General features: G+C 38.8%; 1 protein-coding gene across 1 annotated transcript in view; it reads right to left on the bottom strand.

Annotated features, from left to right (window-relative positions):
- The window catches only part of NEK10 (NIMA related kinase 10), a 270,851-nt gene extending 252,025 nt beyond the window's left edge, over positions 1 to 18,826 (bottom strand). Inside the window, 2 exon segments of the mRNA XM_040246355.1 lie at positions 18,389 to 18,449; positions 18,708 to 18,826. Coding sequence (XP_040102289.1) covers positions 18,389 to 18,449; positions 18,708 to 18,781 — 135 coding nt within the window. The 5' untranslated portion in view covers positions 18,782 to 18,826.
- Between the last annotated feature and the right edge of the window lie 4,054 nt (positions 18,827 to 22,880).

The raw sequence follows: 22,880 nt of genomic DNA, 5'->3' as shown, positions 1-22,880 counted from the left end.
GCCCATACTGGGTGCCTGCTCTGGCCGATCTAGACCCAGAACAGTCCCCCACTAGACCGAGGGCTGCTATACTTGAGTGGGGTGCACACTTGGAGTGGGACAGAGCCAGCTTGGACCTATCACAGCATCCAAACTATGAGAGTGGCCTTACTGGATCGAACTCAGATCCAACCCTTAGGGCTTCTCTTCTAGCAACTTGGGCCCCACGCTGCCTCTGAGAGGGCCACTAAGCTCAGGAGAAGCCCAGGTCACACCTGGCTCTGACTCTGAGCCCTGTGTCTCTGGTTCCACCTGCCACCATGGTGAGAGCTGCCAACACCTGGGGGAAGACACGACAGCATGCTCACGTCAGATCCAGCCTTCCCACCAGAGCCACTGGGCACATGCAGACCGCACAGGTACACTCCCACACAAGAGCATACCTTCAAGACTGAATAGGAAAATGACTCACGGAAATTCATAGCGACAGGAAAGGAAAACAAAGTAAGAAGACACGGGAATTTGTTCCAAATGAAAGAACAAGAAAAACAATCAGAAAAAAAAAAAACAACTAATGAAAGAGGTAAATAACTTACCAAGTAAATTCCAAAGTTAAGACAAAACATGGTCCACTGGAGAAGAGAATGGCAAACCACTCCAGGATTCTTGCCTCAAGCACCCCATGAACAGTAGAAAAAGGTGAAAAGATAGGACACTGGAAGATAAGCCTCCCAAGCTGGTAGGTGTCCAATATGCTACCAGGGAAGAGCAGAGAAATAGCTCCAAAGCATGAAGACGCTGCACCAAAGTGGAAATGATACCCAGTTGTGGATGCATCTAATGGATGCATCTTGGGTGCAACCTCAAAAATGACAGAATGATCTAGTTTCATTTCCAAGGCAAACCATTCAGTATCACAGTAATCCAAGTTTATGCCTCAAGTACTAATGCTGAAGAAGCTGAAGTTGACTGATCCTATGAAGGACAATAAGACCTTCTAGAACTAACATAAAAAAAAAAAATGTTCTTCTCATCACAGAGGATTGGAATGCAAAAGTACGAAGTCAAGAGATAACAGGCAAATTTGGCCTTGGAATACAAAATGAAGCAGAGCAAAGGCTAACAGTTTTCTCAAGAGAACACACTGGTCATGGCAAACACCCTATTCCAACAACACAAGAGATGACTCTACACATGGCCATTACCAGCTGGTCAATACCAAAATCAGACTGATTATATTCTTTGCAACCAAGGATGGAGATGCTCTATACGGTGAGCAAAAAACAAAACCTAGCACTGACTGGGGCTCTGATCAGGAGCTCCTTATTTCAAAATTCAGGCTTATATTGAAGAAAGTAGGGGAAAACATTAGACCATTCAAGTATTATCTAAATCAAATTCCTTATGATTATACAGTGGAGGTGGTGAACACATTGAAGGGATTAGATCTGATAGAGAGAGTACCTGAGGAACTATGGGTGGAAGTTTGTAACACTGTACATGAGGCATTGATAAAACCACCCCCAAGAAAAAGAAATGTAAGACGGCAAAATGGTTGTCCGAGGAGGCCTTACAAATAGCTAAGAAAAGAAGTGAAAGGCAGAGGAGAAAGGGGAAAAAAAACAAATAAACCAAACCAACCAAATAAACGTCTATTTCTGCTTCACTGACTACACTAGAGCCTTTGACTGTGGATCACAACAAACTGTGGAAAATGCCTAAAGAGATGGGAATACTAGACCATCTTTCCTGTCTCCTGAGTAACCCATATGCAGGTCAAGAAGCAACAGTTAGAACCAGACATTGAACAACCGACTGGTTCCAAACTGGAAAAGGAATAAGTCAAGACTGTCATTCTGATTATTTAAATTACATGCTAAGTAAATCATGTGAAATGCCAGGCTGGATGAATCACAAGCTGGAATCAAGATTGCAGGGAGAAATATCAACAACCTCAAGTATGCAGATGATATTAATTTAATGGCAGAAAGTGAAGAGGAACTGAAGAGCCTTTTGATGGTGGTGAAAGAGGAGAGTGAAAAAAGCTGGCTTAAAACTCAACATTCAAAAAACTAATATCATGGCATCCAGTCCCATCACTTCATGGCAAATTGACGAGGCAAAAGTGAAAACAGTGGAAGATTTTTGGGGTCTCCAAACTCACTGCGGACCGTGACTGCAGCCATGAACTTAAAAGATGATTGCTCCTAGAAAGAAACGCTATGAAAAATCTAGACAGCATATTAAAAAGAAGAGACAACACTTTGCTGATGAAGGTCCATATAGTTAAAGCTATGGTTTTTCCAGTAGTTATATACAGATGTGAGAACTCGACCATAAAGATGGTTGAGCACTGAAGAATTGATGCTTTCAAATTGTGGTGCTAGAGAAGACTCTTGAGAGTCATGTGGACTGCCAGAAGATCAAACCTGTCCATCCTAAAGGAAATCAATCCTGACTATTCATTGGAAGGACTGATGCTGAAGATGAAGCTCCAGTACTTTGGCCACCTGATGCGAATAGCTGACTCACTGGAAAAGACACTGATGCTGGGAAAGATTAACGGCAGGAGGAGAAGGGGAGACAGAGGATGAGGCGGTTGGACGGCATCACCAACTCAATGGACATGAGTTGGAGCAAATTCCAGGAGATAGTGAAGGTCAGGAAAGCCTGGCGTGCTGCACTCCATGAGGCTGCAAAGAGTTGGACATGGCTTAGTGACTGAACAAGTGTTCAATGCATTATTAATGAGAATGCTAACTGAATTTGGGGAAAGACTAGATGAGCACAGTGAGTATCTTAACAAAGAACCAGAAAATAGAAAACAGAGCCAGTCAGAGCTAAAGAATACAACACCTGAAGTGAAAAATACAATACAAGTATAAATGACAGACTAAGCAACACAAGAACATATAAATGCTCTGGAAGATAGAATAATGGAAATCACCCTGTCAGAACAGGAAACAAAAACAAATTTTAAACTGATAATTGGATAAAGGACCTCTAGGACAACATCAAGCATAATAACATCCACATTATAGAACTCCTAGATGCAGAAGAGTGAGAGAAAAAGTAAAAATGTATTTTATAAAATTATGGCTGAAAACTTCCCAGACGTTTAGAAGGGACAGATGTTCAGGTTTGGGAAGCACAAAGGGTCTCAAACAAGATGAATCCAAAGAGACTTCCACCAAGACTTACCATAATTAAAAATGGCTAAAAAATTAAGAGAATGAGAAATTCAAAAGGCAGCAAGAGAACATGGGTACCCCCATAAGGCTATCAGCTAATTTTTCTGTAGAAATTTTACAGGCCAGGAGGGGGTGGTAGGTATATTTAAACAGCTGAAAAAGTAAGCATTTAAAACCTAGGATACTCTACCCGCAAGGTTATCATTCACAACTGAAGAAAAGATAAAGAGCTTCTCAGACAAGTAAAAACTATCAGAGTTCATCAGTACTAAGAAGACCATACAAGAAATATTGAAGGGTCTTCTTTAAGTGGAAAGAGGAATTTAGAGGAAAGGGGAAAAAATGCCACTAGTAAAAGCGATATATAATACAGGCTGTGGATCAACCACTTAATTAAGCAAGTATGAAGATTTGGAAAAAAAAAGTACAATTAATTATAACTACTGTTATAACTCTTAAGGGATAAAAGTAAAGATAATATTAAAAAAGACATAACATAGGGGAGGGGAGAAAAAAAGCCATGGATTTTTTTTTCCTTCAGAATATGTTTGAACTTAAATAACTATACTTTGAAACAAGCAGGCACAGTATTCAGTTCAGTCACTAAGTTGTGTCTGACTCTTTGACACCCCATGGACTGCAGCACACCAGGTTTCCCGGTTCATCACCAACTTCTGGAGCTTACTCAAACTCATGTACATAGAGTCAGTGATGCCATCCAACCATCTCATCCTCTGTTGTCCCCTTCTCCTCCTGCCTTCAACCTTTCCCAGCATCAGGGTCTTTTCCAATGAGTCAGTTCTTCAATTCAGGTGGCCAAAGTATTGGAGTTTCAGCTTCAGCATCAGTCCTTCCAATGAATATTCAGGACTGATTTCCTTTAGGATGGACTGGTTGGATCTCCTTGCAGTCCAAGGGACTCTCAAGAGTCTTCTCCAATACCACAGTTCAAAAGCATCAATTAGATCAAAAGCATCAAATATATCAAAAAGTATAATTATAAGTCAGCATATATAAAAACCCCATGGTAACCAAAGATAAAAAACCTACAATAAGTGCACAAAAACAGGAAAGTTACACAAATATAATACTAAAGAAAATTGTAAAACCACAAGGAAAGAGACAAAAAGAAAACACAGAACCACCAAACTACCAAAAGTAGACACCTATCAATAATCACTTTAAGAGTCAGTCAAAAGTGTCCCAACCAAAAGACACGGTGGGTGACAGGATAAAAATAAACAAGACCCATTTATATGCTGCTTACAAGAGATGCATTTCAGAGCTACAGAAACCAATAGACTGAAAGTGAAGGAATGGAAAAATATTTCATGCAGATGAAAATGACAAGAAACCTAGGGTAGCAACATTCATATTATACAGAGTAGAGTTCAAAACAAACTATAACAAAAGACAAAAAAAGAGCATTATACAATGATAAATATAAGAAATGGATAAAAACTCATTAACATATATTCACCTATTATAGATGCATACAAATATATAAAATATACTAACAGACATAAAAGGAGAAGTTAAAAATAATACAATAACAGTAGGGAACTTTATCACCCTACTTACAACCATGGACAGTTCAACCAGACAGAAAATCAGTAAGGAAACAGTGGTCTTAATGACATTTTAGATCAGCTGGCCTTAATAGACATATATAGGACACTTCTCCTTGCCATTCTTTGGAACTCTGCGTTGAAATGGGTATATCTTTCCTTTTCTCCTTGGCCTTTTGCTTCTCTTCTTTTCTCAGCTGTCTGTAAGGCCTCCTCAGACAGCCGTTTTGCCTTTTTGCATTTCTTTTTCTTGGGGATGGTCTTGATCATGATTTCCTGCACAATGTCACAAACCTCCATCCATAGCTTTTCAGGCACTCTATCAGATCTAATCCCTTGAATCTATTTCTCACTTCTACTGTATAATTGTAAGGGATTTGATTTAGGTCATACCTGAATGGTCTAGTGGTTTTCCCTGCTTTCCTCAATTTAAAGTCTGAATTTGGAAATAAGGAGTTCATGATCTGAGTAGTCAGCTCCCAGTCTTATTTTTCTGACTGTATAGAGCTTCTCCGTCTTTGGCTACAAAGAATATAATCAATCTGGCTTCAGTATTGACCATCTGGGTATGTCCATGTGTAGAGTCTTCCCTTGTGTTGTTGGAAGAGGGTGCTTGCTATGACCAGTTCGTTCTCTTGGCAAAACTCTGTTAGCCTTTGTCCTGCTTCATTTTGTACTCCAAGGCCAAATTTGCCTGTTACACCAAACATCTCTTGACTTCCTACATTTGCATTCCAGTCCCCTATGATGAAAAGGACATCTTTTTTGGGTGTTAGTTCTAGATGGTCTTGTAGGTCTTCATAGAACTGTTCAACTTCAGTTTCATCAGCATTAGTGATTGTGGCATAGACTTGGATTATTATGATTTTGAATGGTTTGCCTTGGAAATGAACAGAGATCATTCTGTCTTTTTTGACATTACACCCAAGTACTGCATTTCAAACTCTTTTGTTGACTATGAAGGTTATTTCATTTCTTCTAAGGGATTCTTGCCCACAGTAGTAGATATCATGGTCATCTGAATTACATTCACCCATTCCAGTCCATTTTAGTTCACCGATTCCTAAAATGTCGATGTTCACTCTGGGCATCTACTGTTTGACAACACTTCCAATTTACCTTGATTCATGGACCTAACATCCCAGGTTCCTATGCATTATTGCTCTTTACAGCATTGGACTTTACTTCCATCACCAGTCACATCCACAACTGGGTGTTGTTTTTGCTTTGGCTCTGTCTCTTCATTCTTTCTGGAGTTATTTCTCCACTGATCTCCAGTAGAATATTGGACACCTACCAACCTGGGGAGTTCACCTTTCAGTGTCATATCTTCTTGCCTTTTCACACTGTTCATGGGGTTCTCAAGGCAAGGATACTGAAGTGGTTGGCCATTCCCTTCTCCAGTAGACCAGATTTTGTCAGAACTCTCTACCATGACCTGTCCGGATTGAGTGGCCCTACACAGCTCAACGCAGAGTTCCAAAGAATAGCAAGGAGAGATAAGAAAGCCCTCCTCAGTGATCAGTGCAAAGAAATAGAGGAAAACAACAGACTGTGGGACACGACTGAGCGACTTCACTTTCATTTTTCATTTTCATGCATTGGAGAAGGAAATGGCAACCCACTCCAGTGCTCTTGCCTGGAGAATCCCAGGGATGGAGGGGCCTGGTAGGCTGCCATCTATGGGATCACACAGAGTCAGACACGACTGAAGCAACTTAGCAGCAGAGATCTCTTCAAGAAAATGAGAGAAACCAAGGGACTATTTCGTGCAAAGATAGGCACAATAAAAGACAGAAGTGGTATGGACCTAACAGAAGCAGAAGATATTAAGAAGAGGTGGCAAAAATACCAGAAGAACTATACAAAAAAAAGATCTTCATGACCCAGATAACCACGATGATGTGATCACTCACCTAGAGCCAGACATGACTTTCTGGAATGCGAAGTCAAGTGGGCCTTAGGAAGCATCACTACGAACAAAGCCAGTGGAGGTGATGGAATTTCAGTTGAGCCATTTCAAATCCTAAAAAATGATGGTATTAAAGAACTGCACTCAATATGCCAGCAAATTTGAGGAAATTCAACAAAACTGGAAAAGGCCAGCTTTCATTCCAATCCCAAAGAAAGGAAATGCCAAAGAATGTTCAAACTACCAAACAGTTGCACTCATCTCACATGCTAGCAAAGTAATGCTCAAAATTCTCCAAGCCAAGCTTCAATAGTACATGAACCGTGAACTTCCAGACGTTCAAGCTGGATTCAGAAAAGGCAGAGGAACCAGAGATCAAATTGCCAGCATCCATTTGATCATTGAAAAAGCAAGAGAGTTTCAGAAAACATCTACTTCTGCTTTATTGATTATGCCAAAGCTTTTGACTGTGTCAATCACAACAAACTGTGGACAACTCTTCAAGAGATGGGAATACCAGACCACCCACCTGCCTCCTGAGAAATCTGTATACAGGTCAAGAAGCAACAATTAGAACTGGACAATGAACAACCAACTGGTTCCAAATTGAGAAAGGAGTATGTCAAGACTGTATATTGTCACCCTGATTATTTAACTTATATGCAGAGTACATTATACGAAATGCTGGGCTGGATGAAGCACAAGCTGGAATCCAAATTGGTGGGAGAAATATAAATAACCTCAGATACACAGATGATACCACCCTTATGGCAGAAAGTGAAGAGCAACTAAAGAGCCTCTTGATGAAAGTGAAAGAGAAGTTAAAGAGCTGGCTTAAAACTCAACATTCATAAAACTAAGATCATGGCATCCAGTCCCATCACTTCATTGCAAGCAGATGGGGAAACAATGGAAACAGTGACAGACTTTATTTTCTTGGGCTCCAAAATCACTGCAGATGGTGACTGCAGCCATAAAGTGAAAAGACGCTTGCTCCTTGAAAGAAAAGCTATGACCAACTTAGACAGCATATTGAAAAGCAGACATTACCTTGCTGACAAAGGTCCATCTAGTCAGAGGTATGGTTTTTCCAGTAGTCATGTATCGATGTGAGTGTTGGACTATAAAGAAAGCTGAACTGTGGTGTTGGAAAAGACTCTTGAGAGTCCCTTGGACTGCAAGGAGATCAAACCAGGTAATTCTAAAGGAAATCAGTCCTGAATATTCATTGGAAGGACTGATACTCAAGCTGAAACTCCAATGGTTTGGCCACCTGAATTGAAAAACTGAGTCATTGGAAAAGACCCTGATGCTGGGAAAGATTGAAGGCGGGAAGAGGATGGGAAAACAGAGGATGAGATGGCTGGATGGCATCACCAACTCTATCGCAACATGAGTTTGAGCAAGGTCCAGGAGTTGGTGATCCACAGGGAAGACTGGTGTGCTCATGGGGTTGCCAAGAGTCTGACACAACTGAGTGAACTGAGAACACTTCATCCGAAAACTGGAATATATATGATTTCCAACTACACATGGAACATTCTCTAGGATAAATCATATCCTAGGCCACAAAACAAATCTGAATAAATTTAAGGGGACAGAAATTACATCAAGCATTTCTTTTCTAACAATAATGGCATGAAACTAGAAATACACCTGCAGAAAGAAAAATGGAAAAACAAGCATTGGAGACCAAAAAATATGCTAATAAAAAACTAATGGGTCACTGCAAAAAAAAAAAAAAACAGAGGAAATCATAAAATACTTTGAGACAAATGAAAAAAAAAAAAAACCCCCACAAATTTCCAAAATCTATATAAGATGTAGCAAAAGCAGATCAAAGAGGAAAGTTTATAGTGATATAGGTTTACCTCAAGAAACAAGAAAAATTCACATAAACAACCTAATTAGTCATCCATAGGAATTAGAAAAGGAAGAAGGAAGAAGGCCCAAGGAAATAAGAAAGATCAGAGAGGAGATAAATAAAATAGCAACCAAAAAAGAAAGAAAGAAAACATCAATGAATCTAAGGGCTGTTGTTTGGAAAGATAAAATTGATAAGCCTGTAGCTAGATTCACCAAGAGAAAAGAGAGAGGATTCTAATAAACAAAATAATAAATAAAACAGGAGATATAACAACCTATATTAAAGAGACAGAAAAATCCCAAGAGAATATTTCAGACAGTTATGTGCCAAAAATTGGAAAACCTAGAAGAAATGGATATATTTCTACAAATATGCAATCTTCTAAGACCAAATCAGGAAACAGACAATCTCAATATACAGATCACTGGTAGTGAAATTTAATTAGTAGTTTAAAAAACTCCCAGCCAACAAAAGTCCAGGACCAAGCAGGTTCACAGGAGAATTCTATTAACACCAAACTTACAAAGAAGATCTAATGCCTATCCTTTTCAATCTATTCACAAAGATTGAAGAGGAGGGGACACTCCCAAATTCATTCTATAAGGCCACCGTTATTCTGATACCAAAAATAGACACTACAAAAAAAAAAAAAGAAAAGAAAAGAAACTACTGGCCAATATCTCTGATGAATACAGATGCAAAAATTTTCAACAAAATATTAGCAAACTAAGTTCAATAATACATAAAAGGGTCATATACCATGATCAACTTGGATTCATTCCAAGGTCACAAGGAAATACACAAATCAACTTATGTGGCACATCTCATTAACAAAAGGAAGTATAAAATCATATGATCACCTCAGTAGACTCAGTAGACTCAGAAAAAAGCATTTGAAAAATAACATATATTCATGATAAAAACTCTCATCAAAGTTGGTATAGGGTACATATCTCAACATAATAAAGAACATATACAACAAACTCACACCTAACATCATACTCAATGATGAAAAGCTGAATGTTTTTTCCTCTAAAATCATGAAAAAGACAAGGGTGCCCACTCCCTTCACCTGCATTTAACCACAGTAATCAGACAAGAAAAAGAAATAAAAGGCATCCCAATTGGAAGGGAAGAATAAAACTTTCAGTATTTGTAGATAACATTATATAAACATACATACATACATATATATATATATATATACACACATACATATATATATAAGACCTTATGGTTTCCAACCAAACACTATTAGAACTAATACATGAATTCAGTAAAGTTTTAAGATATAAAATTAATATACAAAACTGTTACTTTCCTATACACTAATAATGAACTGAGAAAGCAAAAAAAAAATCCCATTTATAACTGCATAAAAAGGAATAAAATATCTAGAAATAAATTTAACTAAGGAGGTAAAAAACTTTTACTCTGAAAACTACAAGATACTGATGAAGGAAATTAAAGGCAAAGAAATGAAAAGATACGCTATGTTTGTGGATTATAAGAATTAATACTATTAAAATGCACTTATCACCCAAGCAATCTATGATTTAGTGGAAAATGAAAGGGAAAGTATCTCAACAGTATCCTACTCTTTGCGATTCCATGGGCCATACATTCCATGGAATTCTCCAGGCCAGAATACTGGAGTGACTAGCTGTTGTTCCCTTCTCCATGGGATCTTCCCAACCCAGGAACTGAGCCCAGGTCTCCCACATTGCAGGCAGATTCTTTACCAGCTGAGCCATCAGGGAAGCCCCTTATGGGAATTCCATGAACTCTATGGTCCATGGGAGTCACAAAGAGTTGGACATGATTCAGTGGAATCCCTGTCAAAGTACCTATGATATTTTTCACAGATCTAGAAAAAATTATCCTAAAATTTATATGGAACTATAAAAGACCCTGGATAGCCAAAGCAATGTCGAGAACAAAAGAAAAAGAACAAAGCTGAAGGGATCATAGCCCCTGACTTAAGATGATACTACAAAGATACAAGTAAAGTAGTATGGATGGGGGTTGAAGATGGTGGAAGAGTAAGACGTGGATCATCTTCCTCCTCACAAAGACATCAAAAATACATTTGCATGTGGAACAACTCTTACAGAACACCTGCTGAACACTAGCAGAAGACCTCAGACTTCCAAAAAGGCAAGCTAAACTTCACATAAAGTGGTAGGAAAGGGGCATGAAAATAAAGATACAAAGAAAAAGGGATGGGTCCTGTACCATGGGGAGTTAGCTGTGAAGGAGGAAAAGTTTTCACACACTTGGAAACCCCCTCACAGATGGGGACAAGGGGAGCTTTGGAACCTCAGAAGGGAGTGCAGCAACAAGTACACAGAAGACAAAACACCAAGAATTTGGCACAGAGATCAATGCCAACTGGCATCTCCCAGCAGGGAAGTTGTTTGGACACCCACCCCAGAGTGTCAGGGCTGGGTGCTGAGGCTCAGACTTTGGGAGTCCGACCCCAGGGAGAGGACTAGGGTTGACTCCTATGAAGGACTGGGGTTGACTCTGCCTCCCTCTGAGGGTACTAGTACAATGCAAGTGAGGGAGTCCAGGGGAAAGCCTGGATCTGCCAAAAAGGCAAGAGATCATTGTCAAAGGGACCCTCAAACTCCTGGGGACCCTCTAACTCCACATGCTCCCAGCCTGCAGGACCCAGCCTTCACAAGTGGGATGAGCTGGCTGTGGTCTATGACCCCAGAGATGGGCACACTTGCAAATGTGGGGTTTTCTCTTGGGGTTTTGTCTGTCTGTTCTTTTTTTTGTTGTTAGTAGTTTGGTTTGATTTTCCCATATTCCTTTCTTTTTCCCTTCTGTGCTGTATGACTTGTAGAGTCTTGGTGCTCCAGCAAGGGGTCAGGTCTGAACTTCCAAGGTGGGAGACCCAAGTCCAGGATGTTGGATCACCAGAGGACTCCCAACCCTATGGAATACTAATCAGCAAGAACTCTCCCAAAGGCCTCCATCTCAACACTAAGACCTGGCCCCACCCAAAGGTCAGCAAGCTCCAGTGCTGCACACCCCACATCAAACAACTAGCAAAACAGGAACACAACTGTACCCATTAGTAGACAGGCTGTCCAACATCATACCAAGGTCACAGACTCCCCATAACATACCACTGGACCCAACACTGCATTTAGAGAGACAAGGTCCACCTTCACCCACCAGAACACAGGAACTAGTCCCCCTCCTCCAACCAAGTCCAACCCCACACTCTGAGGGTGGACTCCACGAGAATAACTACAACCTTACAGTCTGTGTAAAGGAGACCCCAAATGCAGTATATTAAAGAAAGTGAAAAGACAGAGGAACATGCAGCAGGTGAAGGAGCATGGTAAAAGCCACCAGACAAAACAGATGAAGAGGAAATGGGGATCCCCCTGAAAAATCAATCAGAGCAATGGCAGTGAAGGTGACTCAAAACCCTGTAAATAAAACGGAGGCACAAATATACAGAATGGAGGCACGGATTCAGAAGATACAAGAAACATTTAAGAACCTAGAAGACTGTTCTATACATCTGTGTCTCTTTCGCTGTCTCACATACAGGGTTATCGTTACCATCTTTCTAAATTCCATATACATGTGTTAGTATACTGTATTGGTGTTTTTCTTTCTGGCTTACTTCACTCTGTATAGAACAGTCTTTTGGACTCTGTGGGAGAGGGAGAGGGTGGGATGATTTGGGAGAATGGCATTGAAACATGTATAATATCATATAAGAAATGAATCACCAGTCTAGGTTCAATGCAGGATACAGGATGCCTGAGGCTGGTGCACTGGGATGACCCAGAGGGATGGTATGGGAGGGAGGTGGGAGGGGGGTTCAGGATTGGGAACACGTGTACACCCGTGGCAGACTCATGTTGAAGTATGGCAAAACCAATACAATATTGTAAATTAAATAAATAAATAAAAGAGCCTAGAAGAAATAAAGAACAGAAAATCAACAATGAACATCATACTAACTGAAATAAAATTTTAAAAATACACTACAGGGATCAGTAGCAGAACAGGTAAGTAAGCTGGAAGATCGAAAGTTGAAAATAACTGAAGCATAGTAGAATATTGAAAAAAAAGAATGAAAATAAATGAGAATAGTCTCATAGACCTCTGAGACAACATTAAGCACACCAACATTTGAATTAGAGGGGTCTCAGGAGAAGGAAGGAGAAGGTGATGGCATCCCACTCCAGTACTCTTGCCTGGAAAATCCCATGGATGGAAAAGCCTGGTAGGCTACAGTCCATGGGGTCGCGAAGAGTCAGATATGACTGAGCGACCTCACTTTCACTTTTCATTTTCATGCATTGGAGAAGGAAATGGCAACCCACTCCAGTGTTCTTGCCTGGAGAATCCCAGGGACGGGGGAGCCTGGTGGGCTGTCATCTACAGGGTCGCACAGAGTCGGACATGACTGAAGTGACTTAGCAGCAGTAGCAGCAGGAGAAGGAAAAAAAAAAGATATGAGAAAATATTTGAGGAAATTATAGTTGAAAACTTCCCTAGCAGGGGAGAATAAATAGCCACCCAATTCCAGGAAGCCCAGAGAGTTCCATACAGGATAAACCCAAAAAGAAACAAACCAAGACACATATTAATCAAACTAACAAAAATTAAACACAAAGAATAAGCAAGGGAAGAGCAACAAGGGAATACAAGGAAATCCCCATCAGGGTAACAACTGATCTTTCAACAGAAACTCTACAGGCCAGAAGGGAGTAGCAAGCTATACTTAAACTGATGAAAGGAAAAAAACCTACAACCAAGATTACTCTACCCAGCAAGGTTCTCACTCAGATTTGGCATAGAAATCAAAAGCTTTACAGACAAGCAAAAGTTAAGAGAATTCACCACCAAACCAGCTCTATAACAAATGCCAAAGGAACTTCTCTAGATAGGAAACACAAGAGAAAGAAAAGACCTACAAAAACAAACCCAAATCAATAAAGTAAATGGTAGTATATATCATATATAAAAATATTTTTCATATATATAAATCATATATAAAATAATTATCATATATATAATATATAAGTCATATATATTATATATATCATATATATAAATGATTGTTATATATAAATGTATGCTACTGCTAAGTCATTTCAGTCGTGTCCAACTCTGTGCAACCCCAAAGACGGCAGCTCACCAGGCTCCCGTCCCTGGGATTCTCCAGGCAAGAGTACTAGAGTGGGTTGCCATTGCCTTCTCCAATGCATGAAAGTGAAAAGTAAAAGTGAAGTCGCTCAGTCGTGTCTGACTCTAATATATATATATATATATATATATATATACACATATATATAATTATGTATTTATATATATCATATATAAAAATAATTATCTTAAATGTAAATGGATTCAATTCTCTAACCAAAAGAAACAGACTGGCTGATTGGATACAAAAACAAGACCCATATATATGCTGTCTGGAAACGGCCCATGTCAGACCTAGGGACACACAGAGACTAAGAGTGAGAGACTGAAGAAAGGAGAACCTATCAAAGGTACAGAGAAGAGCTAGCACCTCTCTTGCTCAAACTGTTCCAAAATTGCAGAGGGAGGAAAACTCCTAAACTCATTCTATGAGGCTACCATCATCCTGATACTAAAATCAGACAAAGATATCACAAAAAAAGAAAATTACAGTTCAATATCATGGATGAACATAGATGCAAAAATCCTCAACAAAGTTCTAGAAAACAGAATCCAACAATACATTAAAAGGATTATACACCATGATTAAGTGGGGTTTATCCCAGGGATGCAAGGATTCTTCAATATACACAAATCAATGTGATACACCATATTAACAAATTGAAAGATAAAAACCATATGATAATCTCAATAGATGCAGAGAAAGCTTTTGACAAAACTCAACACCCATTCACAATAATAACTCTCAAGAGTGTAGGCACAGGAAAAATATATACCTCAACACAATAAAGGCCATAAATGACAAAACCACAGCAAATATTATTCTCAATGGTAAAAACTGAAAGCATGTCCTCTAAGATCAAGAACAAGACAAGGGTGCCCACTCTCACCACTGTTATTCAACATAGCTTTGGAAGTCCTAGTCATGGCAATCAGAAAATAAAAAGAAACAGAAGGAATTCAGATTGGAAAAGAAGAAGTAAAACATTCACTGTTTACACATGACATGATACTATACATAGAAAGCCCTAAAAATGCCACAAAAAAACTACTAGAGCTAATCAATGAATTTAGTAAAGTGGCAGGATATAAAATTAATACACATAAATCCCTTGCATTTCTATATACTAACTATGAAAAATCAGAAAGATAAATTAATTAAACAATCTCAGTCACCATTGCAACAAAAAGAATAAAATACCTAAGAATAAACCTACCTAAAGAGACGAAAGACCTGTATGCAGAAAACTATAAGACACTGATGAATGAAATCAAAGATGATACAAATAGATCGATAGATATATACCATGTTCTTGAACTGAAAGAATCAATATTGTCAAAATGACTATACTACCCAAAGCAATCTACAGATTGAATGCAATCCCTATCAAATTACCAAGGTCATTTTTCACAGAATTAAAACAAAAAATTTCACAATTTGTACGGAAACATAAATGACCCTGCATAGCCAAATCAATCTTGAGAAAGAAAAACAGAGTTGGAGAAATCAACCTCCCTGACTACAAATTATACTACAAAGCTACAATCATCGAGACAGTATGATATTGGCACAAAACAGAAATATAAACCAATGGAACAAGATAGATAACCCAGAGATAAGCCCACGTACTTGTGAGTACCTTATCTTTAACAAAGGAAGCAAAAAAATACAACGGAGAAAAGATAGCTTCTTCAATAAGTGGTGGTGAGAAAGGACAAATTGAGAAAGTAGCATTGACATATACACACTATATGCGTAAAACAGATAGCTGGTGACAAGTCGCTAAATAATACAGGGAGCCCAGCTTGGTGCTCTGTGATACCTAGAGGGGTGGGATGGGAGGAGAGGAGGAAGGCTCTGGAGGAAAGGGATATACATACAATTATGACTTATTTACCTTGTTGTAAGGCAGAAACAAACACAAAATTGTAAAGCAATTTTCTACCAATTAATAAATAAATAAAATTAATAAAAAATAGTATGTTGTTGGCACCAAAAGAGACACATAGATCAAGAACCCAGAAAAAAAATCCACACACTTAAATGATCAATTAATTTATGACAAAGGAAACAAGAATATACAGTGGGGAAAAGACAGTCTTTCAGTAACTGGTGCTGGGAAAACTGAACAGGTACATGTAGAAGAATGAAATTAGAATATAGTCTCTAATGAACTCAAAATGATCAAAGATCTAAATGTAAGACTGGAAACCATAAAACTCCTAAAAACACTCTGACATAAATTGTAGCAATATTTTTTGGCTCTGTCTCCTAAAGGAAATGAAAAAATAAGCAAGTGGGACATAATTAAACTTAAAAGCTTTTGCATAGCAAAGAAAACCATCAACATAATTAAAAGACAACCTACTGAATGAGAGAAAATATTTGCAAATGATGATGACCAGTAAAGGGTTAATATCCAATATATATAAACAGTTCATACAACTTCAATATTAAAAAAACTGATTTAAAAAAGGGGCAGAAGACCTAAATAGACATACTTCAAAAGAAGGCATACAGATAGCCAACAGGCACATGAAAAGATGCTCAACCTTGCTAATGATCAGGGAAATGCAAATCAAAACCACAATGAGATATCATCTCACATCCATCCGAATGGCTCTCCTGACAAAGACAACAAATAACAAATGTTGGCAAGGATGTGGGGAAAAGGGAATAATGTTGGCAGGAATGTAAATTGGTACAGCCACCATGGAAAACAGTATGGAGATTCTTCAAAAAGCGAAAGACAGAACTACCATATGATATAGAAATTCCACTCCTGGGTACATATCCAAGGAACATGAAAACATTAATTTGAAAAGCTACATACACCCTAATGTTTATTGTAGTATTATTTACAATAGCCATAGTATGGAAGCACCCTAAGTGTCCACCAACAGATTAATGTATACACACACACACACACACACACACACACACACACAGTGCAATTCACTCAGTTGTAAAGGAAAATAAATATTGTCATTTGCAACAACATGGATGGTCCTAGAAATTATTATCCTTAGTGAAATAAATCAGAGAAAGACAAATTCTATATGTTACCACTTTAATGTGGACTCTAAAAAATTAAACAAATGAATATAGTAAGTCCTCTATATACAAACCTTCAAGCTGCAAACTTTCAAAAATGTGAATGTATGTTTGCATGTCCAATCGCGTAAAGCTATTTCACATGTCTGGCATACATTATCACAGGTATGCATCCTCTACAAGTGTTTGTGCTTCTGTATAGTACTGTATAGAGGACAGTAATACAGTACCTTTATTTCAAGCCCAGGAAATCTAGAAGCAAGTGTAAAAGCAGCAGTGATGTAGCTGGTACAACTGCCTTTTTCAAGGTACTATACTGTGTGATTTAAAATGTTTTCTTTTTGTGTGTGTGTGTTTTTTTTTTATGTATTAATTGTGTGAAAAGTATTATAAACCTCTTGCAGCACTGTACTCTATAGCCAATTGTGTTAGTTGGGTACCTAGGCTAATTTCATTGGACTTACGAACAAATTGGACTTATGAATGCATTCTGGGAACATAACTCATTCATTGAAGGGGACTTACTGTATAACAAAACAGAAACAGACTCATAGATACAGAGAATAAACTAGTGGTTACCAGAGGGGAGAGGGGAATGGAGAGGGGTAATAATGGCATAGAGGATTAAAAGGCACAAACTGCTATGTATAAAACAAATAAGCTAATAGGATATATTATACCGCACAGGAAATATAGCCAATATCTGAATATAAATCTTAAAAGCTTTATGGGGTATAATCTTAAAAGAGTGAATCATTATGCTATACTACTGAATTTAATATAATATTGTTAATCAATTATACTTCAATAAAAAAAAATTTTTTAATGCTATAGTTCTCTTGCAAGTTTAGTAGATACAACAAAAGACAGTAGGGCTGTATTACCACGTAAGCTCATAAACAAATTTGCTTAAACAAGTTTACCACAGTAGACTTTGGAATCTTGCTCCCAGGGTTCACATCCCAGCTCTGTCATTTGCTAATTGACCATGCTAAATAAATATCTGCTGTTTTTATTGCTATTAGCATTTCTGTGTTATTCCCCAAGTCTTCACGGATAGCCTCTAATCTCACACTTCTCCAAAGTCTTACAGAAGCTAAACCAAAAAAAGTCTAGAGATAAATTCAAATGGCAGTACCATTCTTTCCATTAAAAAAAAATTAAAAATGCTATTGTAAAAATAGTCAAAACTCACTCCTTCATTTCCCCTGTTTTTGGTGAGATATACTTTGCAGCCGGCATCAAGAGGGGTGCTGTAGCAGCTGGGCAGCCCGAAAAGCAGGGAAGGGGAGAGGGTAAACGGAATGTACCGTGTTTTTGGAGAAATCACCCCCCCCCCCCCACCCAGAGCTCTGCAGGGTCAGACACTGAGCATTCAAGAGAAGAACCTAGCCTTTCTATACTGATGCGTTTTGCAGGTTAGCACCAGGCATAAGAGCAGAGGAATGAAAACGCTGTGGTTGCATAGTCCTGCTTCCTGACCCTGAACCAGGTGAGAGAGAAACAACTGGAAGAAAGATGGAACATGTGAAAGAACAAGGGAAAATAGATGTATCGTTCATAAGATGTTCAATGGATCCTTTGGAAACGTGATTTCTCTGTCATTAATGGATGCGCATTCTTTGAAAACACTACCTGTTGCTTGCTTGATTGAACGTTCAAAAGGCACAGAAGTCTTTTAAGATCTGAATAGTCCCTAGGAGAAAGAATAACACAATGTCAACCGACAGAAGACTCTGGGTGAACTAGGTGTGTTACCCACTAGTAACATGGACCCTTGCCACTTGGAGGCCTGCTTTTATAGACTGAAACATACACAAACTAAACATCTCCTTAGAACTCTGGAAAAGGGCAAACATTTCAGTGAAGACTCTACCCCAGAGTAGCAGTTGTCAAGGATCTACACTGTGGTTGCTGGTCACGAATAATAAGCAAAAACTCAGTATGGTGTTACCTGGTGGTGACTCCTTGCTGTTTTTTATCCGTTGATTTTTCAGTGGCCTTCACTTTTTTGTCTTGATCAGGCATTGTAAACCATCAATGCCCCAGAATTAACATCGCATTCCTTTCAAAGTAAACTGGAAGGAAAAACTTTAGTTGGCTTGTGTGCTCCCAAATATTCTCAATTAATGCAAATCCACTTAAAACATTTATTTAAACATGCACAAACTAACATTTACTTCTAATACAATAATAAAAATGTTAATATGAGTAACATTTACTATTTATCATTCAAAGGCCTCTGGATACATTTAGGGCATAGTTTATAATTATAGTAGTAAAAAGTGAGAGTGAGTTGCTCAGTCGTGTCTGACTCTTTATGACTCCATGGATTGTAGCCTACCAGGCTCCTCTGTCCATGGGATTTTCCAGACAAGAATACTGGAGTGGGTTGCCATTTCCTTCTCCAGAGGATCTTCCCGACCAAGGGATCAAACCCAGGTCTCCCACATTGTAGGCAGATGCTTTACTGTCTGAGCCACCAGGGAAGTCAATTATAGTAGTACCTAAGCCTATATTTTCTGAGTCATTCTTGATTTCAAATATTCTGACTCGTTACCCCAACAAGTACTTTTCTGCTTGCCAGGAAAAGTGTCCCACTGACACTTTTATGCCATCTTACTTGTCTTTCTAGGTAAGTTTCCTTAACAGCATGCTGATAGTTTCGGGAGCTCCTCTCTCATTGTGGGTAAAGTCCCTAAAAATTCCAGAGGAAGCTCCACGAATTGCATTGCACTTGCAAATGCATCACAGTGTCAAGGGCAACACGCAAAACATCCCTGGGTTTCCAGAATGCCTAAACCTTTCAGGCTGAATCCCCACATGCGACAACTCTGGCCATAACCTCTTCTGCCAGAACTAGGCCAGACTTGCACAGTCCCTGAACTCACTTAAGCATTCTGTTTAAAACAAGACAATGGGCTCACAAACAAAATGGAGTCATTCATGCTAACTCTGGGGTCAACTAAAATAAATTAGAATTTCAGCTCTCCCCAAGATGGAAACTTAAACTAGCCAATCAGGAATCTCCTGATTAGCACTAGTTAGGTAAGCAGCCTGAGAAAACCCCCCATCCTCTTTGGGAAAAGTAACGTGGCAATAACTAATTGGCTTTTCGACTAGTATAACTTCATTCCTATCTTCTTCTGCCTACAAAAGTCTTTCATTTTGTACGGTTCCTTAGAGCTCCTTTCTATCTGCTAGATAGAATGCTGCCCAGTTCATTAATTGCTGAATAAAGCCACTAAGATCTTTAAAATGTACTCAGTTAAGTTTTGTTTTTAACAATTCAGACAGTGAGGCATCCAGCCTGGGAATACAAGACAGTAGGCACCTCACTCTTCTGAATTAAGCTTTGTCATCATTGTGGTCACCCTTTCGTAGGGTCTTATCAGGTGGTGCCTGCCTGCAATGGAGGTGACCCGGATTCAATCTCTGGGTCAGGAAGATCTCCTGGAGAAGGAAATGGCAACCCACTCCAGTATTCTTGCCCGAAAATCCCATGGACAGAGGAGCTTGGTAGGCTACAGTCCAAGGGGTCGCAAAGAGTCGCACACGACTGAGTGACTTCACTTTCCTAGGATAAGCTTTAATAATACTTTCCACCACTACTCAAAAGGTTAGTATGAGTTCAACAATGGAGAATAATTTATTTGTTAATAAAACCCTTCTTTAATCAATTTCTGATTAAGTTGTTTTCATTTCCAGAATAGAAACCAAAAAAAAGTTGTAGATACCCATACTTTCAATCACATGGAACATACAAAATTAAACATACTATTGGTTTAGTTCTTGATTGAATGTAAAATTTTCCAGTTGTGCTTCAATTCTAGTGCTTGACTTCAGAGTATTTTTCAGGCATAAAAAAGTATGCATTGTTGTCCTATAATTGCATGCCTTAATGTATTATAGAATTGATGGTCAAAATCCAAGTGATTCAAAAGTACTTAGAGGCAAAAGGAATGTGCCAATGGGTGTTTTACTGCAGCAGAAACGAACAAAATTCTGTAAAATTCATTTAATTCTGTAAAATGAACAAAGACAGTATATCTAAGGATTTAAAATTATTTTCCCAGTATAGTTGCATATTTGTGACAAATAGTTCAGCTGGAATTGAGCTGAAGACCAAGGTGCTCCTCACAGATGCACACCAAGCAAAGTACAATAACAGTATTTTAGGATTGTGCCCAGGACCTAAAACCATGGATTTATTCTTTCAACAAATATTTATTGAATGTGTACTATGTTCAATCTCAGATTGAAAACTACTAAAGATAAAAGAGGCTATCTCAGATATAGGCTTCTACTACAAACAAAGAAAAACCCATTTAGGAACTTCAAACTATGTTTTGTGAGATATTCAGATAAAGATTTGTTTTAGCATCTGTTTAAAAGAGAGAAAGGAGAAAGGGAGTAATAAAGGGCAAGGGAGGGAGGGAAAAAGGAAGAATGAATGAGTTGTACATAATTTTTCAACAGCAAAAGATCCAAGTGCTTTTCATATATAAATATTAAGATGCCCCAAAAGTTCTAAAATAAATGGAAATCCAGTCAAAATAAATATAATCTAACTTCACCTTTCCTTCAAGAACAGAGGGAACGTTCCATACAGATACACTGGCCTGTTGGCTTCAAACTCTGCTCAAACCGTAGCTCCAGCCTGTTTTAGAAACAGGATGTAAAAGTCACAGTGATTAGCGTGTGAAAATGTGTGGAAAAGCTCTTGGGCTTCTGAAGGTAGAGGACCACATCTGCCACAATCTTACTGCTAAATGTCTTGTCTTATTCTGTGGTTTAATCTCTGTGATTTTATTGACTGGGTGGGTGGGTGAACAGGAAATAATCCTCTAACAGTTTTATCAGTTTAAGATTAGTTTCTACTCTGTGAACTGGAAGAGTGAAAATAGATAACTCTCTAGAAATGTTTCTCTTAATTAAACAGTAAACAAATTCACCAGAATTAGAAGAAACAGGCAATTGCCTTTAGGACAAAAAAGAAAATCCTTTCCACTTGGTGGCTGTTAAAATGGAAACTATTCTGAAAAAGAAAAAAAAATTCAACAAATTGGAAATACTGTAAGATATTTAATTTAATCCCTTATTTAATTAACAGAAATGATTACATTATACCAAACACTATTTAGATAGCATCACAGACTCAGAGGACACGGATTTAAGCAAACTGTGGGAAACAGTGAAGAACAGGGCAGCCTGGTGTGGCATAAAGTTGGACCCAACTTGGTGACTAAACAACGAGAGGGCTATAATTCAAAACTGATGGGTGGGGAAAAGGGCGGTTCACATCTTAAGTCATTTGCTGGAAGCAAACATCTTTCTGAGTTAGTGTTTCTCAGAGATGAGGTGAGGGCAAGAGTCCTCCGGCAGAGTTTGCCTCAGAGCCAGCATCTAAACCTGACGGTGGTGTTGGGTCCTGAGGGAGATCCTAGCCTTCAGGGTAAGGGAACAGGGCCCTACGGGGCATTCCTGGGACAGACCCCTCCCACACACCCTCCGCTGTAGCTCGTCTCTGGAGTACCTAGATAATAGCATTTGATGCCCATTTCCTGAGTTGCTTTACAGATACTAAAACTACATAATAAAGAAGAAATTAACTAGCTGATGATCATAAGCACCTACTGGCACCTGAAGACTGGTGATGTTAATGCTCTGTAACCTCACCATCAACCAACCATGACTATGTAGGAGCTGATCTCACACCCTGAGACCCACGGACTCCCCAACCTGGCCTTTCTACACACTGCTGTATTTAAAATGGATAACCAACAGGGACCTACTGTATAGACATGGAACTCTGCAGGGTGTTATATGGCAGCCTGGATGGATACATGTATATGTATAATGGAGTCTTTTGCTGTTCACCTGAAACTATCACAATATTGTTTGTTAATTGGCTACATCCTGATACAAAATTAAAAGTTTAAAAATAAATAAAATAAAAATGCTTTGCTAAAAGGCATCAGGAAGTTCAGGTTTTTTGGACTCCTTGCTGGGCCCTGCAGGAAAGGCTGCACTGTCCTTCACCATAGTTTGTTGTTTTTAGTTGCTCAGTCGTGTCCTACTCTGCGACCCCAGAGACTGCAGCATGCCAAGCTTCCCTGTCCTTCAC

The sequence above is a fragment of the Oryx dammah genome, unplaced genomic scaffold (genome assembly GCF_014754425.2).
Source record: "Oryx dammah isolate SB20612 unplaced genomic scaffold, SCBI_Odam_1.1 HiC_scaffold_9, whole genome shotgun sequence".
NCBI classification, from domain to species: Eukaryota; Metazoa; Chordata; class Mammalia; order Artiodactyla; family Bovidae; genus Oryx; species Oryx dammah.
The sequence above is the reverse complement of the archived record's forward strand: the minus strand, read 5'-3'. Positions and strand labels throughout refer to the sequence as shown.